Source organism: Lepus europaeus, chromosome 7 (genome assembly GCF_033115175.1).
Source record: "Lepus europaeus isolate LE1 chromosome 7, mLepTim1.pri, whole genome shotgun sequence".
Lineage (NCBI taxonomy): Eukaryota > Metazoa > Chordata > Mammalia > Lagomorpha > Leporidae > Lepus > Lepus europaeus.
Window position 1 is genome coordinate 48328544 of NC_084833.1, and position 27084 is coordinate 48355627.

General features: G+C 50.2%; 1 protein-coding gene across 4 annotated transcripts in view; it reads left to right on the plus strand.

Annotated features, from left to right (window-relative positions):
• Nucleotides 1-27084, plus strand: part of PLEKHA7 (pleckstrin homology domain containing A7) — a 217342-nt gene that overhangs the window by 62036 nt on the left and 128222 nt on the right. The window contains exon 1 of one of the 4 annotated variants that reach the window (XM_062196429.1): nucleotides 19385-19451. The exons of the other annotated variants lie outside the window; for them this stretch is intronic. Within the exon in view, the coding sequence (XP_062052413.1) occupies nucleotides 19393-19451 (59 nt within the window). The 5' untranslated portion in view covers nucleotides 19385-19392. Of the gene's footprint in view, nucleotides 1-19384; nucleotides 19452-27084 lie in introns of those variants that run through there. 4 annotated transcript variants of the gene reach the window in all.

The window sequence follows — 27084 nt, forward strand, 5'->3', positions numbered from 1 at the left end:
CAGGTGTGTGTGTGTGGGGGAGCATGCTGGCTACCCGTGGGGCGGGTTGTCCGGGAGAAGACGCTGGGGGAAACTAGACCAGGATTGTTTGGGGACAGTCTCTGCTGACTCCAGCAGCAAGAGGCGATGGGAGCCAGGAGCATGGGGGACGTTCCTGCTGCCCCCATGAGGAGAAGCTGGGAAAGTGGGGAGCTTCCCTGATGATGGAGGCTCTGGCTCCTCTCTAGTGGGAGAAAACCATGGAGGAGGGAGCCTCCCTGCAGGCAGGCTGTGGTTCTGAGGCAGAGAATGTGTTTTCCCTCAAAACAAAGCACTTTAACTACCTAAATGAGGGGGCACAGCAACAGTACTCTGAGGCCAGTGGCTGAAAGTGCCAGACGTTATTAGGACTTTGATTGGGTCTTGATGGGGACGCCATCCAGCTTCTTCCTGAGCTCGGATCCCTGATTCCTTGGGAACTCTGCTGCTTTCTTGCACGGTGCCTTCTTCCCTGCAAAGCTGCTTTGTGTGGGGCTTCCCAGCTGAGGCTCTTCCCGTGTCACCTTGCAGCCCCTCACCTCCAGAGAGTTCCAAATACTCCTGAGGCACAATTCTTATCTGTCCCCTGCTTCCATTTACCCAGCTGATAACGTCCAGGGGTCTAGACCCCCACTCCCTCCTGTCTGGCATCCACCCACCCTCCCTTTACTCATCCACCCACCCTCTACTCGTCTGTCTACCCACCTACTCCATCTGTCTATGCAGCCATCCATCCATCCGCCCATCCAGTGCTTACCAAGCACTGTAGGACTTTATTTTATTTTTATTTATTTATTTATTTTGTTTTGTTTTGACAGGCAGAGTAGATAGAGAGAGAGAGAGAAAGGTTTTCCTTTTTGCCGTTGGTTCACCCTCCAATGGCTGCTGCGGCCGGTGCTGATCCGAAGCCAGGAGCCAGGTGCGTCTCCTGGTCTCCCAAGCGGGTGCAGGGCCCAAGCACATGGGCCATCCTCCACTGCCTTCCCGGGCCACAGCAGAGAGCTGGCCTGGAAGAGGCAACCGGGATAGAATCCGGCGCCCCAACTGGGACTAGAACCCGGTGTGCCGGCGCTGCAAGGCGGAGGATTAGCCTGTTAAGCCACGGCGCCAGCCTACACTGTAGGGCTTTATGAAGTTACTGGGTACAAATCCACAAATGACAGGAAGAATTGCTGTCCTTTAGGGAACCTAAGGAGGCTGTTGGGGAAGCTGTGAGAGAGCGGGGGGAGAGGGAGCACCTATGTAAAGGGTGGGCAGGATCTGCTCTGATCGTCTGCAGCATTTGTACTCACAACATGCAAGATGCTGGGAAGGAACCTGGCAACTCTTAGTACTAGGAGGAGTCATAATGAAGCTTCTGCATTATATAGACCTACTTCAAGTTAATCAGGCTTCCTAACTGCAAGGATTTGCTATTGGGCCAAAGCACAGCTCTTGCTTCTTATTTTACAATGTCAAATTCTATCAAATCAACTGCAGGCTTGAAACATAATGCTATGCTGAAGCAATTCGTATTAAGTCACTGGGGGAGGGAGTGGGGCTGGGAAGAAGGGATTATTATCAAAACAGGAATACTGATCCCGCCTTGCACTTGGAGACCACACACAGGGAGCTGGTCACATTTATCTTCTTATCAGATGCCCACTCCTGTTGACCCTGAGATGCACAGAGCCATGGCAACCAGATCACCCAGGTAGCTCCGGGGAAAGCACCCGCAGAGACCAAGCCTGGGCTGGGCCTCGGAGTTCTGTCCTGAGTTCCCAAACTGGTCAAGAAGCAACATTGCCTGGAGGCACTTATTTAAAAATACAGACTGCTTGCATTATATTTGATTAGCACTGCTTTGGGTTTTAAGTCAACTTTATGCGTTTTATTTAAATGTTTGTTTATTTTCATCTATTTGAAAAATAGAATGACAGATAAAAGAGAGTGAGGGATCTTCTATCCATTAGTTCATTCCTCAAATGCCCATAATAGTTGGGGCTGGGCCACGTGGAAGCAGGGAGCCTGGAACTCTATCTAGGTCTCCCACATGGGTGGCAGGGACCCAACTAGTTGGGCCAAACTCCTCTGCCTCCCAAGATGCATTAACAGGAAGATGGATTGGAAGCAGAGTAGCCTGGGCTCAAACTGGCACTTAGATAAGGTATGTGGGTGTTGCGAGTGGTGCGTTACCCTGGTGCACCGCAGCACCCCCCATCACCTTCAGGTTTTAAAAGCTTACAGCGTTTGCTCTGTTTTCAATTTCAAGTGATAGGCCTTACATTTGAAACAGACTACCAGAGCAGTTATTCTGAATCATTTAACTTGACCTTGGAGCATCAGCAATGTTATTATTACTAGTCCTTTTTTTTTTTTTTTTGAAGTATGAATTTTTTGAAGTGTGAAATCTGATCTTAAGGGCATTTAGTGGTTTATCTACTATTTCAAAAGATAGTCTTCTAACATCTCAGATGGGGAGCAAGAAGAAAATTGCCTAAGTGGAGAAATTGCTCTGCTCGGATTGCATTTTTATTGCAGAGCTGCAAAACCCAGAAGACAGTGGTTTACCGTGGACCTGCAATTCATTTATAAACCGTGGGCTTGGATCAGACCGCTGTGAGATGCCGGTGAGAGCTGGGGGCCCTCTCTCTGGCACCGTTTCCTGACTATCTTCCCTTGATGATGTTTCGGGATGACAGTGTGTGAGACCCAGGTGCACCCACACGGCCAATCCGGCAACTAATAAACGGCCATGCTGAGGCAGAGGGCTGCCGCTGCGTTTCTCTGCAGGGGCTGCGTTCCTGGGAGTCCAGGGCAGTTCCCCTCTCTCAGAGGTGCTGATGAGAAAAGTCCTCGTGTCTACCTCACCACGAGATTGTGAGGAGCAAAGGCAGATGTCAGGTGTGCGGAGACGGTTTATAGCAGAAGGCCCTGGAGGATCAGACCCCTGCTGGTAACTATTTGTGTGACCTCCTGTAGTTCTCCTTTGACCTGCTCTGATAGGATGCATCCTTCAGGGGAATAGTTTGTGAGGCACAAAATCTGACCTCTGACTTTGAATTCGAATTCAGCTGCACTAGCTGTGTGACTTTGGGAAAGCCACTTGAGTGCTCTGTGCCTTGATTCCCTCGTCTGGAATGGGGATAGTAGCACCTGCTGTGAGTGTTTACTGGGTCTTAGAACAGCGCCTAGAACATAGCAAACACTCTGTCAGCTTTGGGTTCATTCACACAATGATATCTAGTGAGTGCCTCCTGCGTGCCAGGTGCCACCCTGGGGCATGGAAGTGGACTCCTGGGAAAGGTTCAGGAGAGAAACTTGAGATATGCTTATTGATCATAATGATCAGGGTTTGCGCACTGCCCCAGGGCCCTCAGATGCGCTGCTATTTTATCTTCTACATTGGGTTTTGATGAGAGAGTCTATTTGTAAGGGTCTCATTGCCAAACAAAACTAAATATGAAACCTTGTATCCCTTTGCTAGCTCACCGCCCCCCACCCCCACTGTCTGACCTTGGGCAAGCTCTATCGGCTCTCTGAGGCTTCATTTGCTCGTGTATCACAAGGCTAATAAATAAATCTTGCTAAAGGAGAGTATGAGGATTATGTGCTTTGAGTATTACCTGAGGTGACGCTTGGCTCGCGGTGCGTGTTCCGGTGCTGCAGCTGCTGTCGCTGTCCCTTCCCATCCAGAGCGTCCGTGAGGCAGTGGCTCTGAACGCAGAGCCTCCCAGGCTGGTGGGAGGGGAAGTCGATCAGAGCCTCCATCGATGCCCCTCTCCTCCGGCCACATTGTGGATCCTTGGAAATGATCTCCTGATTCAGGGAAGACAGCAGAGATCCAGGCTGCCATTGGAGCTGCCAGGGATGGAGTGGGTTTCCTGGAGAAGTAATGAGTCCCTCATCACTTGGGGTGTTCAAGCTGGGTGAGCGGTCGGCAGGGAATGCTATCCGGGGATGGGCCTTGTGCTTGTGATTTCCCGGATTGCTTCCAGCTCTGAGATTATGGAGCCTTTGGTCATTAAGATTTGTGGGTATCTGAGCATCCTGGGGTACCTATTTATGAAGGACAGCTGGTGACCTCAGGGGTCTGCTGCTCCACCCTCCCAGCTATTTGCTTTTAAAAGCACTGCCTCCTGGGCATCTCCTGGTACAGAGCACCTGGCAGCCACCAGAGGGAGGGGGCAAGAGCTGAGGTCCCTCTCTTGCCTTACCCGAAAGGAGCCCATCTTCCCATCCCTCACCGTGCCTGCTGGGGGCTGTGGGCCTGGCACTGTGCTTGGGGCTGCAGATACAGGGCTGAGAAGAAGACACAAGTGTTCCCTCTCCTCCACCCAAGGAGGAGTCGCTCACTTCTGGTTGCCAATGAAGAAGGTGACAGACGAATACACACCGACTTGAGGGTGCTCACTTCCTCGCCCCAGGCCCCAGGGGCCGCGGCTTTGGCTTGGCAGATCCAGTACCATTCACTGATCTCCTGGGTTTCTGACTCACTTCCTGCACTTGGCCTTGATCTGGTTGTCAGTGGAATGCAGCTGGTCTTTACTGCCTCACTGTGGTCAGTTCCTCTACCCAGGCAGCTCAGGGTCCCCAGCTCCTGGCCCCACACACGCCTAGGCCTCCTATGCTGGGACAGCCTTCTCAATCTTTGCAGCAACTAGGAATCCCCTGGGGAGTGAGGAGGGTGGGGTTATGTGTGGCCCAGCTGGCTTGGGGGGGGGAGGAGCAAGCAGGGGGAAGGAGAAGGGAAAAATTTTGATTTTTTTTTTTTTTACACCATGCCTGATGGTTTTGATTGAGGATTTGTGAATCCTCAGTGCATTGTTTCCTAAATTTCAAGTATTCCAAACGTCAGGCCTTCCCTTCCCACCTCTGAGTTTTTGCAATAACTGTGTAGTATTTTTATTTAACAAGGACAGAAGTAAGTGAATTAAAACTTTTTACATTATTTTAAAAGATTTACTTATCTGAAAGACAGAGTTATGGGAAAAGAGAGAAGGAGAGAGAGAGAGATTTCATCCGCTGGTTCATTCCCCCAGATGGCTGCAACAGGGAGCAGGCCAAGGCCAGGAACCGGATAGGAACGCCATCCTGGGTGGCAGAGACTTGAGTGCTTGGGCCATCATGTGGTGCTTCTCAGGTGCATTAGCAGGGTGCTGGATCAGAAGTGGAATAGCTGGGACTCAGATATGGGATGTGGGCTTCCTAAGTGGTAGCTTTACCTGCTGTGCCACAAGGCTCAGCCCCCATTCTGTTTTTATTAGTTCTCATGGCTCTTATCTATATTTCATATGTTACTATTGTTTACAGTATTTGTATTTTTTCCCAATGTTCAGATATTTGCTCCTTTCTTAGGGAGATTCTGGCTGAGAAATGCATGGATGTTCCTCCAGGAGGTCCTTGAATCCCATAAAATTTCAAAATTGTGTTTGTGTCATCGTTTGTATTTATGCATCTTCTCCTGGGGGCAGAGGGACCCAAGCATGTGTCAAGAGAAGAGCACAGGGGCCGGCGCTGTGGCTTACTTGGCTAATCCTCCGCCTGTGGTGCTGGCATCCTGGGTTCTAGTCCCGGTTGGGGTGCTGGGTACTAGACCCGGTTGCTCCTCTTCCAGTCTAGCTCTCTGCTATGGCCCGGGAGTGCAGTGGAGGATGGCCCAAGTGCTTGGGCCCTGCACCCGCATGGGAGACCAGGAGGAAGCACCTGGCTCCTGGCTTCAGATTGGCACAGCACCGGCCATAGCGGCCATTAGGGAAGTGAACCAATGGAAGGAAGACCTTTCTCTCTGTCTCTCTCTCTCACTGTCTATAACTCTCTCTGTAAAAAAAAAAAAAAAAAAAAAAAAAAACGGAGCACAGAAGCAAAGAAAGGGTTAGAGCCGCAAGCTGCGCTTCCTGGGATCCTGTCTGATTACTGTTTACAGAGATTGCGTCCTCCTGGGAAGTGGAACAGCACTTTCTACAAGGAATTAACTTTGATTCCTAAAGCATCCTGTATTTTTTTTTAATGAGGTGCAGATGAAATTGCAGATTGAAAACTGGCCATAGCTTCCTCACGTTCCTCCTCATCTCTATTCCGTGCTCAGCCTTGGCCGCTGTTAACTCCCCATGGGGAGGGACTGTGGATGGTTCAATGAAGGATTTTTGTGTACTTCACACCTTTCAAGGGCATAAATGGAGAACCCAGGTTATATAACTGAGCAGTGGTTTTTATTAAGAATAAGATGTGTGTATGTGGGAGCAACCATCCTGGCACATCCGGAAGGCCGTTTGTTTCCCTCTAAGTACAGCTCAGCGATTGTTGTGGAGGCAAGAACTAGCAAAAGGAAAGTCATTTATTGGGGCAGAAACACACTGCAGCCGAGTGCCATAGAAGAAAGCACCACTGTGTTAGGGCACACGAGCTTCAGGGACATGCTGATTGCCTGAAAGCAGACCACGACACATGTCTGTCTCTGCCTCAGGGTTGACTTGCCAGGCAGGGGCAAGAGAACTGGTTTGTTCCTCCCAGCTCAGCTCCTAACCTTACAACTGTTTTTTTTTTTTAAAGTTTATTTATTTTATTTGAAAGGCAAAGTTGCATAGAGAGAGAAAGAGAGGGGTCTTCCATTCAGTGGTTCACTCCCCAGATGGCTGCAGTGGCTGGAGCTGTGCCGATCTGAAGCCAGGAGCTTCTTCTGGGTTTCCCATGCAAGTGCAGGAGCCCAAGGACTTGTGCCATCTTCTACTGCTTTCCCAGGCCAAAGCAGAGAGCTGAATAGGAAGTAGAGCAGCCAGGACTTGAACTAGCGCCTATATGGGATGCTAGTACTGCAGGCAGCAGCTTTACCTATTATGCCACAGCGCCGACCCCAACAATGACTGTTAATAGGTGTCTCTTTGCATCCTGCCTCCTTCCACTGAAGATTCAGGGACACAACATGTGGTGATGAAACAGAAATAAGCATTTGAAATCTGGAGTAGGGGGTAGGCATTTGGCCTAGCAGTTAATATGCCAGTTGGAACACCTGCATCCCGTATGGGACTGCCAGTTTGACGCCCAGCTCTGGGTCCTGATGCAGCTTCCTGATACTGCCTGGGAGGCAGGAGCTGATGGCTCCTGTAGTTGGTTTCCTGCCATTCATGTGGGAGATGTGCATGGTGTACCTGGCTCCCTGCTTCAGCCTCAGCCTAGCCCTGGCCGTTGCAGGCATTTGGGGAGTGAACCCAAGGATAGGAGCTCTCTGTCTTTGTCTCTCTGTCTCTTTGTCAGCCTCCCAAGTTAAAGAAAGAAAAATAACTTTTTTTGTTTAAGTTGGAAAGATATCAGGACTAGGAAAATACAAATAAGAAGAGAAACCAAAGGGCTTGGAAGAATATTAAGATGCATGCATTAAGGACCTATGTAATTGCTGAGCTTCCTGGTGGCCAGAATAAGAAGGGAATGTAGTAGGTTTTCTGGATTTTACTGTTAGAGAAAAGAAACGTCCTATTTGTACTTAAGTGCTTTTTCAGTTTGTTTGAGTTAAATTTCTTTCTTTCTTTTTTTTTTTTTAAGATTGATTTATTTGGCTGGCGCTGCGGCTCAATAGGCTAATCCTCTGCCTGTGGCGCCGGCGCCTGGGGTTCTAGTCCTGGTCAGGGCGCCGGATTCTGTCCTGGTTGCTCCTCTTCCAGTCTAGCTCTCTGCTGTGGCCCAGGAGTGCAGTGGAGGATGGCCCAAGTCCTTGGGCCCTGCACCCCATGGGAGACCAGGAGAAGCACCTGGCTCCTGGCTTTGGATCGGCGCGGTGCACTGACTGCAGCGCACCAGCCACAGCGGCCATTGGGGGGTGAACCAACAGAAAAAGAAGACCTTTCTCTCTGTCTCTCTCTCTCACTGTCCACTCTGCCTGTCAAAAAAAGAGATTTATTTATTTGAAAGTCAGGGTTACACAGAGAGAGGAGAGGCACAGAGAGAGAGAGAGGTCTTCCATCCGATGGTTCACTCCTTAATTGGCTGCAATGGCCAGAGCTGCGCCGATCCGAAGCCAGGAGTCAGGAGCTTCTTCTGGGTCTCCCACACGGGTGCAGGGGCCCAAGAACTGGGCCATCTTCTGCTGCTTTCCCAGGCCATAGCAGAGAGCTGGATCAGAAGTGGAGCAACTGAGTCTTGAACTGGCGCCCATATGGGACACCGGCGCTTCAGGCCATGGTGTTAACCCGCTGTGCCACAGCGCCGGCCCCTCGAGTTACATTTCTTATAAAGGTCCTCTTCAACTTTCTTCTTTGGGCCATTCAGTACATGGCCATATGCTTCTCCTTTGTAGTACCGGTCATACTTTGTAGAGAGATCTTCCATCTGCTGGTTCATTCCCCTAGATGGCTGCAACAGCCAGCATTGGACCAGACTGAAGCCAGGAACCAGGCACTTCATCCAGGTCTCCAAAGTGTGTTAGAGGGGCTCAAGCAATTGGACCATCTTTCACTGCTGGGATCTGGATGGGAAGTGGAACGGCTGGGACGTGAACCGGCCCTCATATGGGGTGCTGGCACTGCAGGTGGTGGCTTTATCCACTGTGCCGCAACGCTGGCCCCATGTAGCTCCTTCAGAGAAAATCAAGGCTGCTCCCAGGGTGCAAACTGTTGTCCAGAGAGCTTGACCTCCACCTGCGAGCTCATTTTACTTCGTGCTACTCCTCTGAGATTGTTAATAACACTCCAGCGTTTTATAGGGCACCCGATGTAGGTCTGCCACGGTGCCGGTGGTCCTCACGGTTGAGGGAGGCCGAGGCGCAGGGGAAGGAAGTAGCTCACCAAGGTCGTGTTGCTGTGAGAGTCACAGCATAGCCCACTCCAGCGTGCATGCTGTTTGCTTTCCACCTGCTGTTTGAGCTGAGCCTGAGCCACAAGTGTCCGTGTGAGTTCTGGGTTCTTATCTCTTGGCAATTAGAGCGTCTCAACAAGGGTATTTCTGGCCCAGGCTGTTGCTGCCTTCTGACAGCTGCTACATTCCAGTCCAGTTTGGGGAAAAAGCAGGCCCACGCCAGGGCTTGGCAAAGCCAGCCTCAAAGGTTGTTTTCCCTGGTCTCTGCACACAGTCCGTGTGCTGGTTGCTCTTGTCACATCGACTCCCGAAGCGCAGGTGCGTTAAAGTTGAATCTTAGGTTCATAAAAGCCCCTGGAGAGAGGAGAAGAGGGGAGGTACAATTCCAGTGTCTCAAGGAGTAATTGGATTTGCCCACTGACTGGGGGAAATGACAGCATGCCAGGAAGTACATTTGGTGGTGCTTTTGATTCTGAATTTGTCAGGCATGTGTTTTTAATTACCTCGTCCCTGTTGTCATTATCTTAATAGAGACCTCATTTTTAGACTGGGGTTCAGTATTAAAGCTGATTTGGCAAGGTGGGCAAATGCAGCTCAGTGTTGCCACCTACCGTCTGCTGCACAGATTGTCAAGCTGTCAAAGCAAGAAGGCAGTAAGACACATTTCAAAGCTCAACAAGGCCCGTCTTGAGCAGCCTGTTCTTCCACGAGGTTGCATGTCCTCAGGGTGAGCACCAGAAACATCTGGCGTCACCGTGTGCTGTAGGAGTGCCAAGATGTGGTTCCAGTGACTTCTGGGGATTCAAGATTGCTAGGCAAAGTTACCAATTTTTTCTTTGCATCTGCTGAGGATTGGCCTCCTCAAAACATGTGCTGCCTGCACGGAGATCTGAGTAATTGTGACATTCAGGTTTATGTTAGAGCACACCTGGAAAAAGGCACTTAGCAGGACAGTTGTAGGCTGGTAGGGCACTGGGTTCTGTCTCTGGGTCACCCATCTCCGTGAGGGTTTTAGCTTGCAGCGGGAATGTAGAAAAGCTGGTAAGTTTTCAGTCTGTGAAGTTCCTCGTGCTTCTGCATTTAGGATAGCCGAGAATAGCAGTAGGCTTTGACACGCGCCACCTCCCCACACCAGGAAAGGTCTGACAGGTGGCAGCCTTGTTTGTGGATGGATTTAGAGTGAGTCTTATTCCGATGTCCCTGCAGTGGCCTTGACAAGCCTTATTTGGAAGATGAAGTAGCAGAGTTACCGAGCTGCATCCTGGGGTTTCTGGTTTGAGTGGGGAGAACTACACCATCACCATCCACATGCAGAACATAAGCTTTCACCCACTTTCCCCATAAATTATTGTTGAGGCAACCAGGGGAAGAAGCATATGAAAAATGCCAGGTGCTAATTATAACCAGGCTCCCATTTTTATATACACAAATACATCAAAATTTCCAAAGTATTTTTCATATTAATTAAGGCATTTTGAAGGCTCAGGGGACAATGAGCAACCCTTATTGGTTATATGAATCTAAAAGTTTGCTCTCCAGGGCTATGCGCTGTTGATCTATCCGTGTATCTCCTTATTCTGTTCCACAGTAGATTCTAGGCAACTTGTGGGAAAGGGATAAAGCATGAATACAATGTAAAATAATTAGGGTCAGCGTGTATACATTATATTAGGAGATTGCACCTACAGAGAACAGGAACAGCCTGGTGCTATTTCTGTGCAGCTGTTTGATTGGATGAGTTGATATAGCTTTTTTTTTTTTTTTTTTTTTTTTTTTTTAAGCTACTTGGAAGCTGCTCTCAGTTTTGGAAAGCTCTGTGTAAACATGGGCTGCTTCATGTTCCTGACATTTCAGCTGAATTTAAAAAATTTGCCTTTTTCCCCTTCCAACCTCTACCTGACCTCCAGCACACACCACGCCAGGGAGGTGTCCATACCGAAAGTATTTTATCATGCGAGGTTGCGGGGCGCCAGCTGGGCATTTGGGAAGCCTGGATGGGGAAGCTTATTTTGGAAACCCTTTCATTATCATGGCACTCAGGCCCTCGCTGGTGGTTCCAGGGCCTCACACTCGGATGGGCTGCCATGATAGGAGGGCCAAAAAAAGGAGTGTTGACGTGGAAGAGGGGCGCGGGAGCCTTCTTCTCGCAGGCTGGCGGGCGCCCAGGGACTTCCTTCCACAGCCCCCATCTCCAGCCTCTTCTCCAGGGCCAGCACGCTGCCTGCTGCCTTCAGGAGCCCTGGGGAGTTGGAGGTCATCCTGAAAGAATGCCACTTCCATGGGCTTCTAGAAGCCAGATCTGAGCATGGCTGTGGATGCTGAGCCTGCTGGCTCACAGACGGCCAGCGGGCAGGTGCTTTTGGCCTCCCAGCAGCTGGAGGTCAGTGGCTGGGAGAGCTGCAGGATAGTGACATGGCACTGGCTCCATCCCCTGACCTCTCGCCTCAGTGGAGGCACCATAGCTCCCTGCCTTTGTGACTTCTCCATGGGGACATCCGATGGACACGTCAAACTCATCCTTCCCATTTAGTTTGTCCTTCCCCCAGGCTTACTCAGCTTAGGGAATAACACTGGAATCCATTTAGTTGCTAAACCTAAATCCTGGATGTCATCTTTGTCCTGTTGCCTGTACCACCCAGACATTTGCAAAGCTGAAACCTTCCTAGCTTCTCACTGCCACCATTGTGGTCCCCATCCTCTCACCTGTGTTGCATCAATGGTCTCTTTTTTTTTCCTTAAGATTTATTTATGTTTTTATTTGAAAGGCAGAGTTAGAGAAAGGAAGAGAGAGAGGCAGAGACACACACCTTCTATCTGCTGGTTCACTCCCAAATGGCTGCAACAACCAGGGCTGGGCCATGCAAAAGCCAGGAGCTAGGGGCTTCATCCCGGTCTCCCACATGGGTACAGGGGCTCAAGCACTTGGCCCATCTGCTGGTATTCCAGGTGCACTAGCAGTGAGCAGGATTGGAACTGGAGCGGCTGGGATTCCCATATGAGATATTGTACCACAGGTGGAGGCTTAACCTAACACCACAACGCTAACCTCTTGAATGTGCATTTTTAACTCAGGGTTATTCTGGTTAAGATGGAAGAATGGAGATCATACATGTGTTCCAGCTAATTAGGTGTTTTCTGGTTGGGATTTGTTCTTTTTTTCTTTTTTTAAGACTTATTTATTTATTTGAGAGGCAGAGTTATAGACAGAGGGAAATACAGAAAGAAAGGTCTTCCATGCGCTGTTTCTCTCCCCAAATGGCTGCAATGGCTGAAGCCTGGAGCTTCTTCCAGGTCTCCCACATGGGTGCAGGGGCCCAAGCACTTGGACCATCTTCCACTGCTTTCTGGGGCCATTAGCAGAGGGCTGGATTGGAAGAGGAGCAGCCAGAACATGAAGTGGTGCCCATATGCGATGCTGGCACTGTAGGCAGGAGCTTAACCCAGCTTCTGTTCTTTGATTTTTTTTTAATGCATGCATCTGTTTATTTGATTACTGTTCATTTATTAATACTCTTATATGAAAGGCTTTTGGCCTCCAACTATGGAGCACATGGACTTTTTCCCCCCTTAACAATCCTTGGACCCTGAGTACCAGGCCCGCCTTGTTCTCCTTGGGCAGCGTGTGCAGTGTTTCAGTTCACATGAGCCAGAGTACCTCACTGCTGGTCCTGTGCTGTTGTTTGGCTGTGTGAGGGCTGGGGGAGTCTGGTGGGCCCTATGGACATGGGTTCCTGTTCCAGCTACTTTTAAAATTCAGGTTGGTTTTCGTTATTTCCTTCCCAGAAACAGCTCTGTGATAATCAAGATCCCAGCCCTTCATGCTCATGCTTTCCTGCCCTCTGTTTACACTCTTGAAAAAAGGCCCCATGTTTAAAGACACAATAACAGTAAAATCAGCTTGATTAGACCCTGGGTGAATTTAAAATGTAACCTGATGATGGCAGCTCTATCTGGCTTGGAAGCTGTGCATTCTATTTTGAGCACAGGATGTGAGTATTTGCAAGGCCTGGTAGGGAATTAAATGGTTATTGAATTAACGTGGCCAAATAATACAAGCATCCTTCATCTTTAGATCCTGCCCTGGTGGTTCTGCCTACAGTGTTTTGAGAAGCCTGGGGCCCCAGCTTGGAGTTTAATCCTTCTGCCTTATGTCATTGATTTAGGAGACCATGAGTTATGAACAAGAGAGAGTCAACACAACTGTCTTTCCTATCTTTGCTCACTCCTTTGGTCTGTGAACCCTCTAGGTCTATTTTTTTTTTTTTTAAGATTTATTTATTTGAAAGGCTGAGTTACAGAGAGATAAAGAGATTGTCTATCCTTTGGCTCACTCCCCAAATGGCTTCAATGGCCTGGGCTGAACTAGGCTGAAACCAGGAACCTGGAACTCCATTCATGTCTCCCACATGGATGGTAGGGGCCCACAGACTTGGGCATCTTCTGCTGCTTTCCCAGGCACCTTAGCAGAGAGCTGGATGCAAAGTGGAGTAGCCAAGACACCAACTGGTGTTCATATGGGATGCCTGGGTAGCAGGCAGTGGCTTAACTGGGCAATACAATGCTACCCACCTTGTAAGTTCTTGAAAAGCTCAAACTATAAGACATATTGTTTAATAGCCTTGTGCTAAACACCTACAATTAATCAGCTCCTTTCTCCCCACAAAAGTCATAGCATATACTTTCATTAAGTGATAATAACCTGGGCCTGGTTTTGTACCATAGTGGGTAAAACTGCTGCTTGCATCGCCAGCATCTCATATGGGCAATGGTTTGAGTCCCGGCTGTTCGTTTCCGATCCAGCTCCCTGCTTATGGCCTGGGAAAAGCAGCAAAGACCCACATAGGAGACCTGGAAGCAGCTCCTGACTTTGGCCTGGCCCAGTGTTGGCCATTGTAGCCATCTGGGGAGTGAACCAGTAGATGGAAGATCCCCTCACCCCCTACCCAATAACTTGGACTTTCAAATAAATAAATCTTTTGAGAGGTAGAGTTAGAGTTTGAGAGGTAGAGTTATATATATAGAGAGAGGTCTTCTATCTACTGGTTCACTCCCCAAATGGCCAGAACTCAGCCAATCTGAAGCCACATGTGGGTGCAGGGGCCCAACCACTTGGACTATCTTCCAGTGCTTTCCCTGGCCATCAGTAGAGAGCTGGATTGGAAGAGGAGCAGCCAGGACACAAACCGGTGCCCATATGGGATGCTGGCACCCGCAGGTGGAGGCTTAACCTATGCCACAGAACTGGCCCCAAATGAATAAATCTTTTTAAAAATATAGTAAAGCCATGCACTGGGGTGATGCTGTTCCCTTTATTCAAGTGCTTTTCCATCAACCTCCCTAAAAGGAAAGTGAGACCGTTATTAGACTACCATGGGGAAGCTAAGGCACAGGTCAGCTAGCCAGTTGTTGGCTGAGTCCCACCTAATTATGACTCACCTATATTCAGTTAGTCCTTGCTTGTGTGCATGGTGGCACCGCTGTGCTGGGAAAGGCAGGGTGAACATTTTTTGGTCCTGTTCCTAATGTGTTGTCTGCTGCCTAAGAACCCAGACTATTTGGTAGAGAGTTTGGGGGAGTTCTGGACAGAGCCATTAGCTAATGGTCATGGCTGCTTCGTTTTTGGAACCTTTAAGCTTCTGAGCATATTGTAAGCACAGCCCAGGAGGTAAATGTAAAAATAATTTTCTTGCCAGTTTTTCCTGCATGGTATCCTAGCGACAGCATACTGACTGTCCTTGGGTGTTGGGGCACCAGCTAGGGCAGTATCAGAGCTTGCAGAGGGAGGGATGAAGAGCCAGGCAGAGGGCACCCCTTTTTAAAGTCAAGGTCTAGTTTCCTTTCAGCTTATCTTTTGGAAAGTTTTTGGCCCAGTTATTATTTAACTCATTGTTTTCTTTGAAAATCAGAGTAGAGGCTGGTGGTGTGGTGCAGTGGGTTAAGCCACTGCCTGTAGAGCTGGTATCCCATAAGAGTACTGGTCTGAGTCCTGACTACTCCATTTCCCAGCCCACTCCCTGCTAATGCACCTGGGAAATCAGTGAAGGATGGCCTGAGTGCTTGGGCCTCTGCCACCCACATGGGAGACCTAGAAGAAGCTCCTAACTCCTGGCTTCAGCCTGGCCCAGCCTTGGTCATTGTGGCCATGTGGGGAGTGAACTGGTGGATGGATACCAGTTTTATCTGTTTTTAAAAAAGATATCTTCTTCTGGTTCACTCCTCAAGTGTCCACAATATAGTTGAGGCTGGGGCAGGCTGAAGCCAGGAGCCAGGAACTCCATCCAGGTCTCCCATTTGGGCGGCAGGGACCCAAGTACCTGGCCCATCACCTGCTGCATCCCAGGTACATTAGCAGGAAGCTGAAGCTGGATTGGAGGAGTGGAGTAGCAGGGGCTCAAATCAGACATTCGGATATGGGATGGGGTCTTCCTAAGCAGTGGCTTAACCTGCCGCACCACAACACCCACCCCTTAGCCCAGTTAATTTAAAGCATCATTTTATGTTCTGACTGCTAGAGCAAAATATGTTTAATTTCAACATTGTTAGCATATTGGTAAATATATTTCTCATAGATACTTTTATTGAACTTTCACCCAGAGATTAGGTTCTGAAGTCAGAATATAAGGTAAAAACAACTTAGAAGGTTGAACGTATCTTTAACCACCATGGACAGTAATTCTTATGCAGGCTTAGGTTTGAAAATGATTGAGCTAGACCCAAGGAGAAAACAACTGAAAAATTTATGTGAAGTTAAAGGGTCTGAGAGCAAAACCATTTTACCTTTAAGATTACCGTGAAATCCCTGATGGTAGTGGTTGGTGGTGGAGAAATGGAGTGTGTTCCTACTTGCCTGTAAGGTTTATTTCACTCTGTTTTAATATGAAGGTTCTATAACTTTAATATGGGCTAATAGATTTACTTGTTGTGAGGTTGATGTGCTGTAGTGGTAACACACCTAGCTTCAGGGAGCAGGTCCTGAGTCAGCCAGTAAGAAAAATGAACACCCTGCAACTGCATAGATGGTACCTGCCAGTATCTCCTCCCAGCTGCCAGACCCCCCCACCCAACACACATAAGCACACCACACACATACACCACACCCCACATACCACACACACACACCACATATACCACATACACCACACACACATATATCCCATCCCCCACCACCCATATACCCCCACACCACACTCCCTACACCACACACACCCCCCACATACATATACCACACACACCACACACCCATACCCCACACACATACCCACACCCCCCCACCACACAGATACATCCCACACATACCACATACATACACCACACACACAAATACACATATACCCCCACACCACATACACACCCACACACACACCACATAACACCACATACCCCCCATATACCACACATACACATATCCCTACACACATACCCCCCTCACCCTCCCACCACACACACCTACACCACACACACACCCTTTACACCACACATACACTACATATATATACATATACCACACATACCTCCACACCACACATACACACATCCCACATATACCACACACACCCACCACATACCACACAAACAACATATACACCTCCCACACCCCCTCCTGCACATACCTCTCACCCCCCACACACCACATACACCACACACACCTAACACAGATACACACATACACCCATACATACCACACACCTAACACACAACACACATATACTCCCCCCACACTCCCCATACACACATACACACACACACAAAGATGATTGTAACCTCCTGTTTATCTTCAGTGGATATATATCACTTAAAAAGTTTCATTGTAAGGAGGCACCACAGTTTATTAACCAAGGTACTGTTGTATATTTAGGTCATTTCCGCTTATTTGCTCTTACAAAAGTGGTGAAATGAACACCCTTGTGGATAATCCTTGTGCCCCTCCACAGTTATGTCTTGTGGGCAAATTCTTGGATGTGGAATTGGTAGTTTGGAAGACAGGAACGTTTTTAAGGCTTTTAACTCATATTGCCACATTGTCCCCAGGAACATTATGCTTCCTTCAAGTGTCTATTTCCTTGCAGTACTGGAAATTATCATTCAAAAGTGTCTTCTACAGCATGCCTGTTTTTGATGACCCAGGACTTCCACCAGTTTATCCTGGGAAGAACAGAAGAAAGGAGGCAGGAGGTGGTAAATGCTGGGGCTGGGTTATTTGGGAGGTAAGGACAGATAATAGAAGGGTGAGCTTGGTGGCCTTTTCTGTACTCCAACCTCCAACTATCTTCAACAGACATCTAAAGGCAGCATATGGCTTAATACTTAAAAGTCATATGCTGTTTTAAAAAGCATATTTAATATTATAATTTTTGATTTAGAAAATAATTTGGTGTCTTGTCGTCATAGAAGCTGCAGAACGTGAATGACATTTGTGTGTTTATCCAAAAGAGCGTATGGGCTTAAAAAAAGTATATGGAAAAATACTGTCCTAATCTTACCCCTCACTTTCCTTTTTTTTTTTTTTTTTTGCTTTTTTGAAAGGCAGAGAGATCAACCTCTCCTCTACTCCTTCATTCTCCAAAAATCTGCACCAGCCAGGGCTGGGCCAGGCCAAAGCTGGGAGCTAGCACCAAAATCTAGGTCCCCAGCATGGGTGGTGGGAACCCAGCCATTTGACCCATCACCTGCTGCCTCCAAGGGTGTGCATTTGAAGGAAGCTGGGATTGGGAGCTGAGCTGGGACTTGAACCCAGACAGTCCAGCATGGGCTATAGGCATCCCAAATGGCATCTTAAGTGCCCCACCAAGTGCCTGTCCTGCACCCCTCACTGTAGATAGGGACAGTGGAACCAGGGGTCAGGATTTCTGTAGGGCCACACAGCAAGCACACTGATGATGGAGAAGGAGCTGGAAGGAAGCTTTCGGGTCTATGACCAGTGCTATGATCAGTGCTCTTTCAGCCGGGTGGGGCAGGCGGAGATGAGCAAACAGACCCCAGCGCTGCTTTGGTCAGCTAGCCATGTTCTCCTGCACAGCCCAAGAGCCACCCATGCCCCTCCTGCACAGAAGCCCCTGTGTCCCTGGCTGGCACAGTGACTTGCTTTTTTATTTTTTTTAAATATTTATTTATTTGAAAGTCAGAGTTACACAGAGGGAGGAGAGGCAGAGAGAGAGAGAGAGAGAGAGAGAGAGAGAGAGAGAGAGAGAGGTCTTCCATCTGCTGGTTTACTCCCCAATTGGCCGCAACAGCCAGAGCTGTGCCTATCCAAAGCCAGGAGCTTCCTCCAGGTCTCCCATGTGAGTGCAGGGGTCCAAGGACTTGGGTCATCTTCAACTGCTTTCCCAGGCCACAGCAGAGAGCTGGATCGGAAGTGGAGCAGCCGGGTCTCGAACCAGCGCCCATATGGGATGTCAGCATTTCTGGCCAGGGCATTAACCCGCTGTGCCACAGCACCAGCCCCCCAGTGACTTGCTTCTGCTTTGTCTTCCCTACCTGTGAATGGGAGAGGGCTCACACCTTAGTAACACCCTGCCCAAACTCTCCTGCTTCCTGGAAAACTTCTCTCCATGCCCTAGCCACTCAAGTGTCACTTCCTCAGGGGCACCTTTCCTGACTGCCAAGAGAGGTTAGGGCTCCCCTGAGCATTCTTAGAGCACCTCCTCCCTTTAATGCCCTTGTGCCCACTGTAATTACTTTGTTCTGTGTTTAATATTGCGCCCTGATGGGATCTGTATGGGCTCTGAGTGTAGAAACTTTTTACCATCTCTGTTGCTGGCACACACTGAGCCTTAATAAGTGTTTGAATATGTGCATGGATGCTAATGAATGAGTGAGAAGCCTGTGGGGGCTGCTGGGCGGTGCTGCTTCTGATTGCCCGCAGGGCCAGGGGAGCTGTCCCCTATTGCCAAGGGTGTGGAGGGAAGAGAGAGAGCAAGAACGACACAGCACAGAGGCCCCAGGCTAGAGCCAAGCCAGAGGGTATGGTCTGTTTCGCAGGGTGCCAGAGAACGCCCCCCCCCCGGGGGGGGGTGGCTGGGGTCCAGAACCACAACCCGCCCGGCATACCTCCCTGGCTGCAGCGCTGCAGTTTAGGGGAGGGGTTGTTCAGGGAGGCTCCTTGAATCATACTGGGGAAGGAAATCCAAGGTCAGGGCTCTTGGAGGGCTGCTTGGCGAGAAGAGGACAGCGACCCCCGGGTCACCTACGGCCGGGGCGTCACAGTCGATGGGTAATTGCGGCAGCGGCTGTCAGGGCTGCCGGTGGCTGGCCGCGCGCCAGAGCAGCGCCGCCGAGAGGCCGCAGGTCCTGCCGGCTCCGCGGGTTTCCCTCCCCCTCCTCCGTCTTCAGCCGCCCCGGGCTCGCAGCATCCTCTGCAAGGAAAGGGATGTGCCGCTTTCGGACGCGCAGTCCTGGCCCGGCGGTGGCAGCACCTGGAGCGCGCCCGGGGCGGCCCGGGTCCGCCGTCTGGCGCCTCGCCGCGTGCTGTGGTCGGCGCTGATGTCAAGTGGGTGTGGGCTCTTCGGGAAGGCCCGGCGAGGACGAGGAGGAGCGTGCACTGAGGCCCCGGTGCGCTCAGTTGCCTGGCGCCGCTGACCGGTGGCCCGCCGGGGCCCACGGCGTGGGCGCATGGAGCCGCGGCGGTGTCCGCTCCGGGACGCGTGCCCCGCCGCCCGCGGGGCCTGCAGGTGTGTGTGCGCGCGCGCGGGAACTTTAGGGGGCGCGGGCGTGCGGGGAGCTGGCTAGTGCCCGGCCGGCCATCGGCGTGGGAGCCGCCGCTCGCCGGCGGAGTTTCAGCGAGAGGATTCCCCGAGCGGTGCCCGGCTTTGGGTCACTCCTCGGGAAGGGCGCCCAGGGAGCTGCCTTGCTGTGGTTAAGAACGCGGTTTCCAAGTGCAGCCTGCATACGCGGTAACAGGATTCTCTCTCTGCAGACCGAGGGGCTTCCCGACCCTGTTGTTATTGGGGGGACGCGCAGCATTGGTGGGGACAGCAGCCGGCCAGCGGTGGAGGGGGCTGGGGGCCGGAGGTGGGCACCTGATTCTCCTGGCGCCCCAGGGCGCCTGCCTCTCCTCCTCCTCCCCGAGCCTCTCCACCCACGCCGGGAGCCGGCTGAGGAGGAGGTAAGGGGCCAGCCTCGAGCAGTGACAGCTCTGGTTTCAGACACACCTTCCCGGAGGAATGCAGAGGCTTTGTTCCAGGCGTTGGTCCCAGCCGCCCAGAGCCCTAGAGCCCTGGAGCCGGCAGGCATGGGGCCGGGGCTAGGGTGCCATTACTCATCTTTTACGGCCATGCCAGGGAGCTGCTGGGTAGGCAAGTTAATTATTAATGTGTCTAGGCTGGCAAGAGGGGATCTGGAAATGAGACTAGTGGGTTGTAGTCCCCTCCCACCCAGCCACTCACCCACCGCCTTTCTTTTTGACTTTGGTAGTCAAGGTTTGAGCCCAGGTGTTTGGTTCTGTCTCCTGGAAGGATGCAGGCACTCCCCCTGGGACCAGCCCCCTGCTGGAGGGAATCCTCCTCCCTGCTGCTGGGACAGCAGGAAGGGACGTCCCTCGGTTTACTTGGGCACCAGCCTGTGCCTTTCTTCCCTTGCCTTCCCAGTCCAACCTCACTCTCATCCCCTGCCACTAGGCAGCCTCCTGTTTAGGCTTCCAGACCAGGGATATGAGAGTCAAGTTTCTGAGCAGACAATCTGAAGTGTTCTGAGAAAGGCTGTCCCAGCCCATCTGGAGGCCTGAGAACCGGCTCACAATTCCACAGGTGCCCTGGGCTGTGTTTTCAGGCCCTAGGAGTGGGGTAAGGTGAAGTCACCTAACCTGTCTCTCCCAGGGCCCTCCAGGTCCAGGTAGGGATGCAGAGGGGGAAGGGGAGCTGCTCCCTCCAGCAGTTTCAGTCTCCCTCCCCCTGACGGGGAGAGGGTGGATTCTAGGGCTGGTAGGCACACAGCTGACTGTGTGTGTGCTGGGGTATTTCTGGATGGGGAGCTCAGTCCTTCCAGGAGAGCTGTGGATGAAGCTGATTGGAGAATCCGCTGATCCAGCTTTCCTGGGAGCCCAAGCCTTGGAGTCTTGGGAATCAGTATCTCTGTGGACTTAGGCTGGAGTACACCTTCCTGCAGACAGGGAGAGTGTGATGAGAAGGAGGCTGGGCTCATCTTGGAAGCTGACACTCTGCAGAGGTGAAGAGGGGGCTGGGCTCAACAAAGGGAGGGAGGGCTGGCTGGGCTGTGGGGGGCGGGGCTGGGGGTGTGGGCTGTGGGTCTCATCAGAGATTCTGCAGATGGGCTGCTGTGCTTCCCCACTTTCTGTCTCTGCCCCCTCCACACAGTTTTCTGTTGGCTTCATCAGTGGTGACTTGGTTTGCTGGGTTCACCTGCATCCCCACTCTGGTCTCCATGGGCTGGACTGCCACGATGGCCACCCAGACACACACAGTCCCGTCTCATCCAGGGAGGCGATGAGGGCAGGAAGGCTTGGCTTCAGAGCGGCTGTGGGCCCTGAAGTCTTGGCTTGTTGGGGAATCCACGCTGCCTGTCCTAACACCTGTGTTGGTGGTATGTATTCAGTGGCACCCTCCCCCAGCACTCAGGGCTCTTGTTTTCAGAGTGTTACTGTCTCCAACCAGAGCTGCTGGCCCTTCGTGCTGAGGGTTTGGAGATGGCCCTGACTGGGGACAAGTGTTTTCTGTTATGGGCGGACTGCCCACACTTGCTACCTAATGTCTGCTCACCTTTGCTCCTCCTGCTGTGGTTGAATAGGCATTGGTGATGGCCGGCCACTGCCTGGAGAAGTGACCCAAGGTGACTGTGTAGGGAGTAGATGAGTCGCAGTGTCCCCAGGGGCACTGTAAATTAAGAGAGCGCATCAGGAATTGTGGGAAAAGTGAGGCAGCTATCATAGAAGTGGTGAGGTTGTGAGGAGCGCCTTGGGGTCAGGGTCAATATGGGTTGCAGGTCAGAGCACTGAGCAAGGCTGGTCTGGAGATGTGTGTCTTGGGCCTCACATCTGTGCAGACTGTGGTTAGCAGAGGCGTCTGTCTCAGGACCTGACTCCCCCACACCTGGATAAGGAGGGGTCTGTCTCTGCAGCAGCTTCTCCCTTTCGAAAGGCGCTAGGCTGATGGTGGTCATTATTGAGTTCTCCAGCAGCAGCTGTGACTGGAGCCTTTTCCTGGGGTGGGAGGCAGCAGAAACCATTCGGGCTGAGAGCGGTGGAATCCGGCAAGATGAGGAGGGGACAGAGAATGGAGACCCTGGCAGCCTTTGCAGCATTGGTTTGCAAAAGCATGACGTTGCCCACTGAGGTTTGCACTGTCTCTGGTGAAGGGAAGAGAGGCCAGCATACCAGGCCTGTGCCCTGTGGGTTAGCTAGGAATGAGAGAGAGAGGAAGGGGTTAATTGAGGCAGCTCCTGTGTGGCTCTCTCCAGGGACATGGATTCAAACTCAGTTTCTGCTACTTACCAGCCTTGTGTCCTTGAGCCTGAGTCTGTTCCTTTGCCTGTTAATTAGGGATAAGGATTCCCCCTCCTCCTGGGATAATTGTGAGGATTACATGAAATGTTTGCGAAGGATTTAACACAGTGCTCACTAATTGGTAGTTATTTTTTTTTATTAATTAAAGCAGCCAGGGGATCTCAGATCATCAGCTGAGAGAGCTGTCTTAGTAGAAAATGTCAGAAATGTCATTTTGTGCTGCTCCCGTAAGCCATATCCAGGCTCCAAGGGTCGGATGTGACCGCTGTCCTGGAAGGGTGTCATCTGACTTTTACATCAAACCTGGTTCTGGCTTCTAACTGTTCAGAGAGGCCTTGGAGACCTGAGCTGGAAAGGCAGCTGGCTGGGGTATAGCCAGGGCTAGGGAATGCTCAGCCTAGGAGTGCGGATCCCTGCCACTGTCAGCTGTGTGACTACACGTGCTTTTATCTCCCTGAGCCAGTGTCCTGGGAGAACAGCAAGACCTGCCTCACACAGTTGTCCTCATGATCAAAGGGGATAATGTATGCAAAACTGTACTGCGCCATTATGTGTTCCTGATAGCTTCCCATGTACCAGACGCGATCCCAAGTGCTTTGCTGTGTTATTCTGCTGAATTCTTACCACGGTTTATGATGCAGTTAAGTATTTCCCACATGGAGTTGTGGTTTTTATTTTGGGGGGGAGCTGACCCTCTGTGGCCATATCGTGTCCCTGAAGACTTGTGTCTGCAAGAGGAGGAGTTAAGCAGAGTTGCTGCAAGGATGCTTGTGCCCTGTCTGCCACAGACCCAGCCTAGTGTCCCAGGCCAGCTCTGGATCCGAACTGACACATGAAGAGAGGAGGTTCTTCCTGGTCCGTCTGTCCTCTTGGAGCCCCCTGTGGCCCCACAGCCTTTGGCTTTGTGGAGCTCAGGGACACGCCACCGTCTTGGCTGTGCACTTTGTCGCTTGCGTGGAACTGTAACCCTCTTGCAGTCACCCTCAGAGGTGCCTGTGAAGACAGAGCTTGCTAGTCTGATTGGACTTCAGGCAGGGGAAATGTTTGGTCTAGAAGCGACCAAAAGGCTCAGAATTTTCAAGGTCCCATCTGTCTTTCTCCTGCTTCCAGTGAGCTGTTTTGCCTCCTTCTCTCTGCTCCGAGTGATCTGCCAGTGAGCACGGAGGACTGAAGTTTCCAATGTGTTAGAAAAAACATTCAAAAAGGAGGAAAGAAGAAAACCACTCTGTGAAAATAAGGGCTCACGGCTGGTGGCGTTTCAAACATAGGTGGTGCTCGTTAACAGAGTTACCGTCACAGCCCCAAATTTATTCTCATTACTTTTGGAGGTGTTTATAAGAGAGAAAGAAAAAAAAAAGCTGCAGCATTGCAGGTTACTCTCTGTTTACAATATTTATGAAGGAGGGACACAAATAAAGGTCTGGTGTAGAATAAAAAGTGAAGAGCAACTGGTGGGGCTGCAGGTGCGCTCAGGAGGTTCCAGAGCTCCGGCAGAGAAGGACTTTCCATGGCTCAGACCTGGGCTGCGGCTCCTGAGGTCGCCTGGCCAGGTTGTCCAGGCAGGTGTTGTCGGTCCTGTCCTTTTACCGGGAAGTGGAGTGACAGTTGAGTTAGGTAGTCATCTATGTCATCATTTTGCCAATTGTGTATACACTGCAGGAAATCTGGAGCATTACAAAGGAAAATAGAAGAGGGGATTGGGGACCAAATGTCAAAGGCAACCACTGTTTACATTTCAGTGGGTTTCCTAAGACTATATATAAATATATATATAATATATATCTTTTTAAAAAGTATTTACTTATATGAAGGGCAGAGTGGAAAAGAATCATCTGCTGGTTCACTCCTCAAATGGCCACAACAACTGGTGCTGGGCCAGACCAAAACCAGGAGCCAGAAAAACTTCAACTAGGGTCTTCCATGTGGGTGCAGGGGCCCAAGTATTTGGGCCATCTTCCACTGCTTTACCGGGTGCATCAGCAGGGATCTGGATTGGAAGTGGAGCAGCCAGGACTTGAACCCACACTCCCGTATGAATGCTAGCTTTCCAATCAATAGCTTAACCCTCTTTGCCACAACACCGGCCTCTAAAGGCTTTTCTCCTTTCAAGGAAGTAGAGACATTTGTTTATGTCAGGGGAGATTTGCTTGTTATTTATACGTCTCTGAGCATATCAAGTTTCAGGTCTTGCAGCAGGCACTCTTTCTATAAGCTTTGTGTCTCTGCAAATTCAGGTCAAGGTGTTTTTTTAAAGAGAGAGTTAGAGAGAAGCAGAGGCAGAGAGAGAGAGAGAGAGCGCTGCGCCAATCTGAAGCCAGGAGCCTGAATCTTCTTCCTGGTCTCCTTAGTGGGTGCAAAGGCTCAATGACTTGGGTCATCTTCTACTGCTTTCCCAGACCATAGCAGAGAGCTGGATCAGAAGTGGAGCAGCCAGGACTCGAACCGGCACCCATATGGGATGCCGGCACTGCAGGCAATAGCCTTACCTGCTATGCCACAGCACCGGCCCCAGGTCAAGGTTTTTATTTTATGTGAAATACTGTGCTAGAGACCTTGGAGAAAGATGAGTGATGGTGAAGTGAGAGAGGGAGATGTGTGTTCAGTGGATCAGGTGCAGGCGGAGTAGTGATAGTGCAAGCCCTGCTCCAGGTGCTTTATCCATGTTACTCACACTTAATCTCCCGTCAGCCTTGGCGGGGAGGTATTGCCCACTTTATAATTGTGGGGACTAACAAGTTAAATGGCTTGCCTAAGGTGATAAAATTAATAAGCCACTCAAGCCGAGATCCAAATCCAGATTGTCTCATTACAGAATTCAGGGCCGTCTCTTTGGAAAATCCGCCGACACAACAATCCCATAAAAGGCAAGCATGAAGTCGGGCTCTGAGATGAAGAAAGCTATGGCGCTCGGCTCTCCGTCACTCCCTCACTTATCCTTCTCTCTCTCTGGTGTTAAGATAAATGATTCTAATTATATCGAGTGGGATTCGCTGTCTTTTTGAAAAGTTCCCTCCTTGGATTCTTTCACTTAGTTGGGTCATTTGATGATAAATCTCACTATCAGGACTGGAAGGAAACAGATTATCTTCTTTATTTTCTTACTGGGACAAGCAGTCAGAGAAAGAAGTGATCTGGGCATACAGAATAATTTTTAGTTGAGCCAGGACCAAAACTCAGCTTTTTAGCTTATTTTTTTTAAACCAGAATTCCTGTATCAATGTGTTTTGTGTTACTAGGTAACTTTTTTTTTTTTTTTTTTTTTGGACAGGCAGAGTGGGTAGTGAGAGAGAGACAGAGAGAAAGGTCTTCCTTTTTGCCATTGGTTCACCCTCCAATGGCCGCTGCAGCAGGCGCGCTGTGGCTGGCGCATTGCGCTGATCAGGAGCCAGGTGCCTCTCCTGGTCTCCAATGCGGGTGCAGGGCCCAAGGACTTGGGCCATCCTCTACTGCCTTCCTGGGCCATAGCAGAGAGCTGGCCTGGAAGAGGGGCAACCGGGATAGAATCCGGCGCCCCAGCCAGGACTAGAACCCGGTGTACCGGCACCGCAAGGCGGAGGATTAGTCTGTTGAGCCACGGCGCCGGCCAAGACTAGGTAACTTCATAAAGAGAGGAGGTTTGTTTTGGTTCTGGGGTCTGGAGTCCCAGGTAAAGGCACTCACCTAATGATGCCTTCTTGCTGGTAGTCTTGAAGCAGTGGCAGGTGGCAGGGACAGGTGGTGTGTGTGTCTTTATCCCCTGGTCTCTCTCTTATGAAGGTATTGCAGAAAATTCCTGGAAAATTGAATTAAAAGATAAGCTTATTGTTGGTGTGAAAAACTTTGAAACTGATATCTTCTTTTTATTAATAGTGGACATTTTCATGAGCTTTTGAAGGCCCCTTATAGAAAACCACCAGGATTCAATCATGGGGGCTCCACCGTGATGACCCCCCGCTAATCCTCATCCCCGCCCCCAACTCTAAGTACCGTAGTTGGATTCCGTGTCCACTTTCTTATAACTTCACGATGAGGGTTATATTTCCACGCATGAACCCTTGGGGGCCCTCAAACCACATGCAGATTGTAGCAGTTTCCCAAGGTATAAAATGATACAGGATAATAAAGGTGAATATTTTAAATTTTTAATAGTTTTATGCTTGAGTATATTCATTGTCTCAGGTGTGTTTGGAGAAAAACATGGCTAGAACAGCAGAACAGCTTGGCAGCTGTTATTGCTCAGGATGTGTCTGGAGTCTGTTTGGTCTATTTAATGGAAATACAGGCTGGGCAGGTCATGGCAGCAGTGACAGAGGCAGTGTGTGGCCAGGGTTGGTTCACAACAGGAAAACAGAGCATTTATACCAGTCTGCACCCTCTCCAAGTGACCTCGCCTGCCCAGCTAGCTTCTTTGTTTCAGGGACAAGAAGAAGGGTCAGTATAGTGACCTCATTTTGTGTACATGAAGATACCTCAAAAATGTTTTGGAAAAATAGAATTAAAGATGAATTTATTTTGGTGCAAAAATTTGACATCTATGCACACTTTTTTTCATAATGCATTTTCCATGAACTTTTTGAAGAGCCCACAACATATATATGTATTTCAATATTTTTGCACCAAAGTAAACACATGTTTTAGCTCCATTCTGCATGAACTTTTTGAAGTGCCACTTACTCAGAAAGTTCTAAGAGGTCAGTTAACAAACCCAGGGTCACAGAGGATAGGTTGGAGAGGCAAGGTTCACAAGCCCAGCCTGGGCTCCTTCTCTTGCCCCCATGACCTACTTGCCACATCCCACAAGGTGAGTCTGCCTGGACCCAGCCTGTAGTCCAACCCCCCTATTACAGTCTTGTTCAGGTACCAGGCTC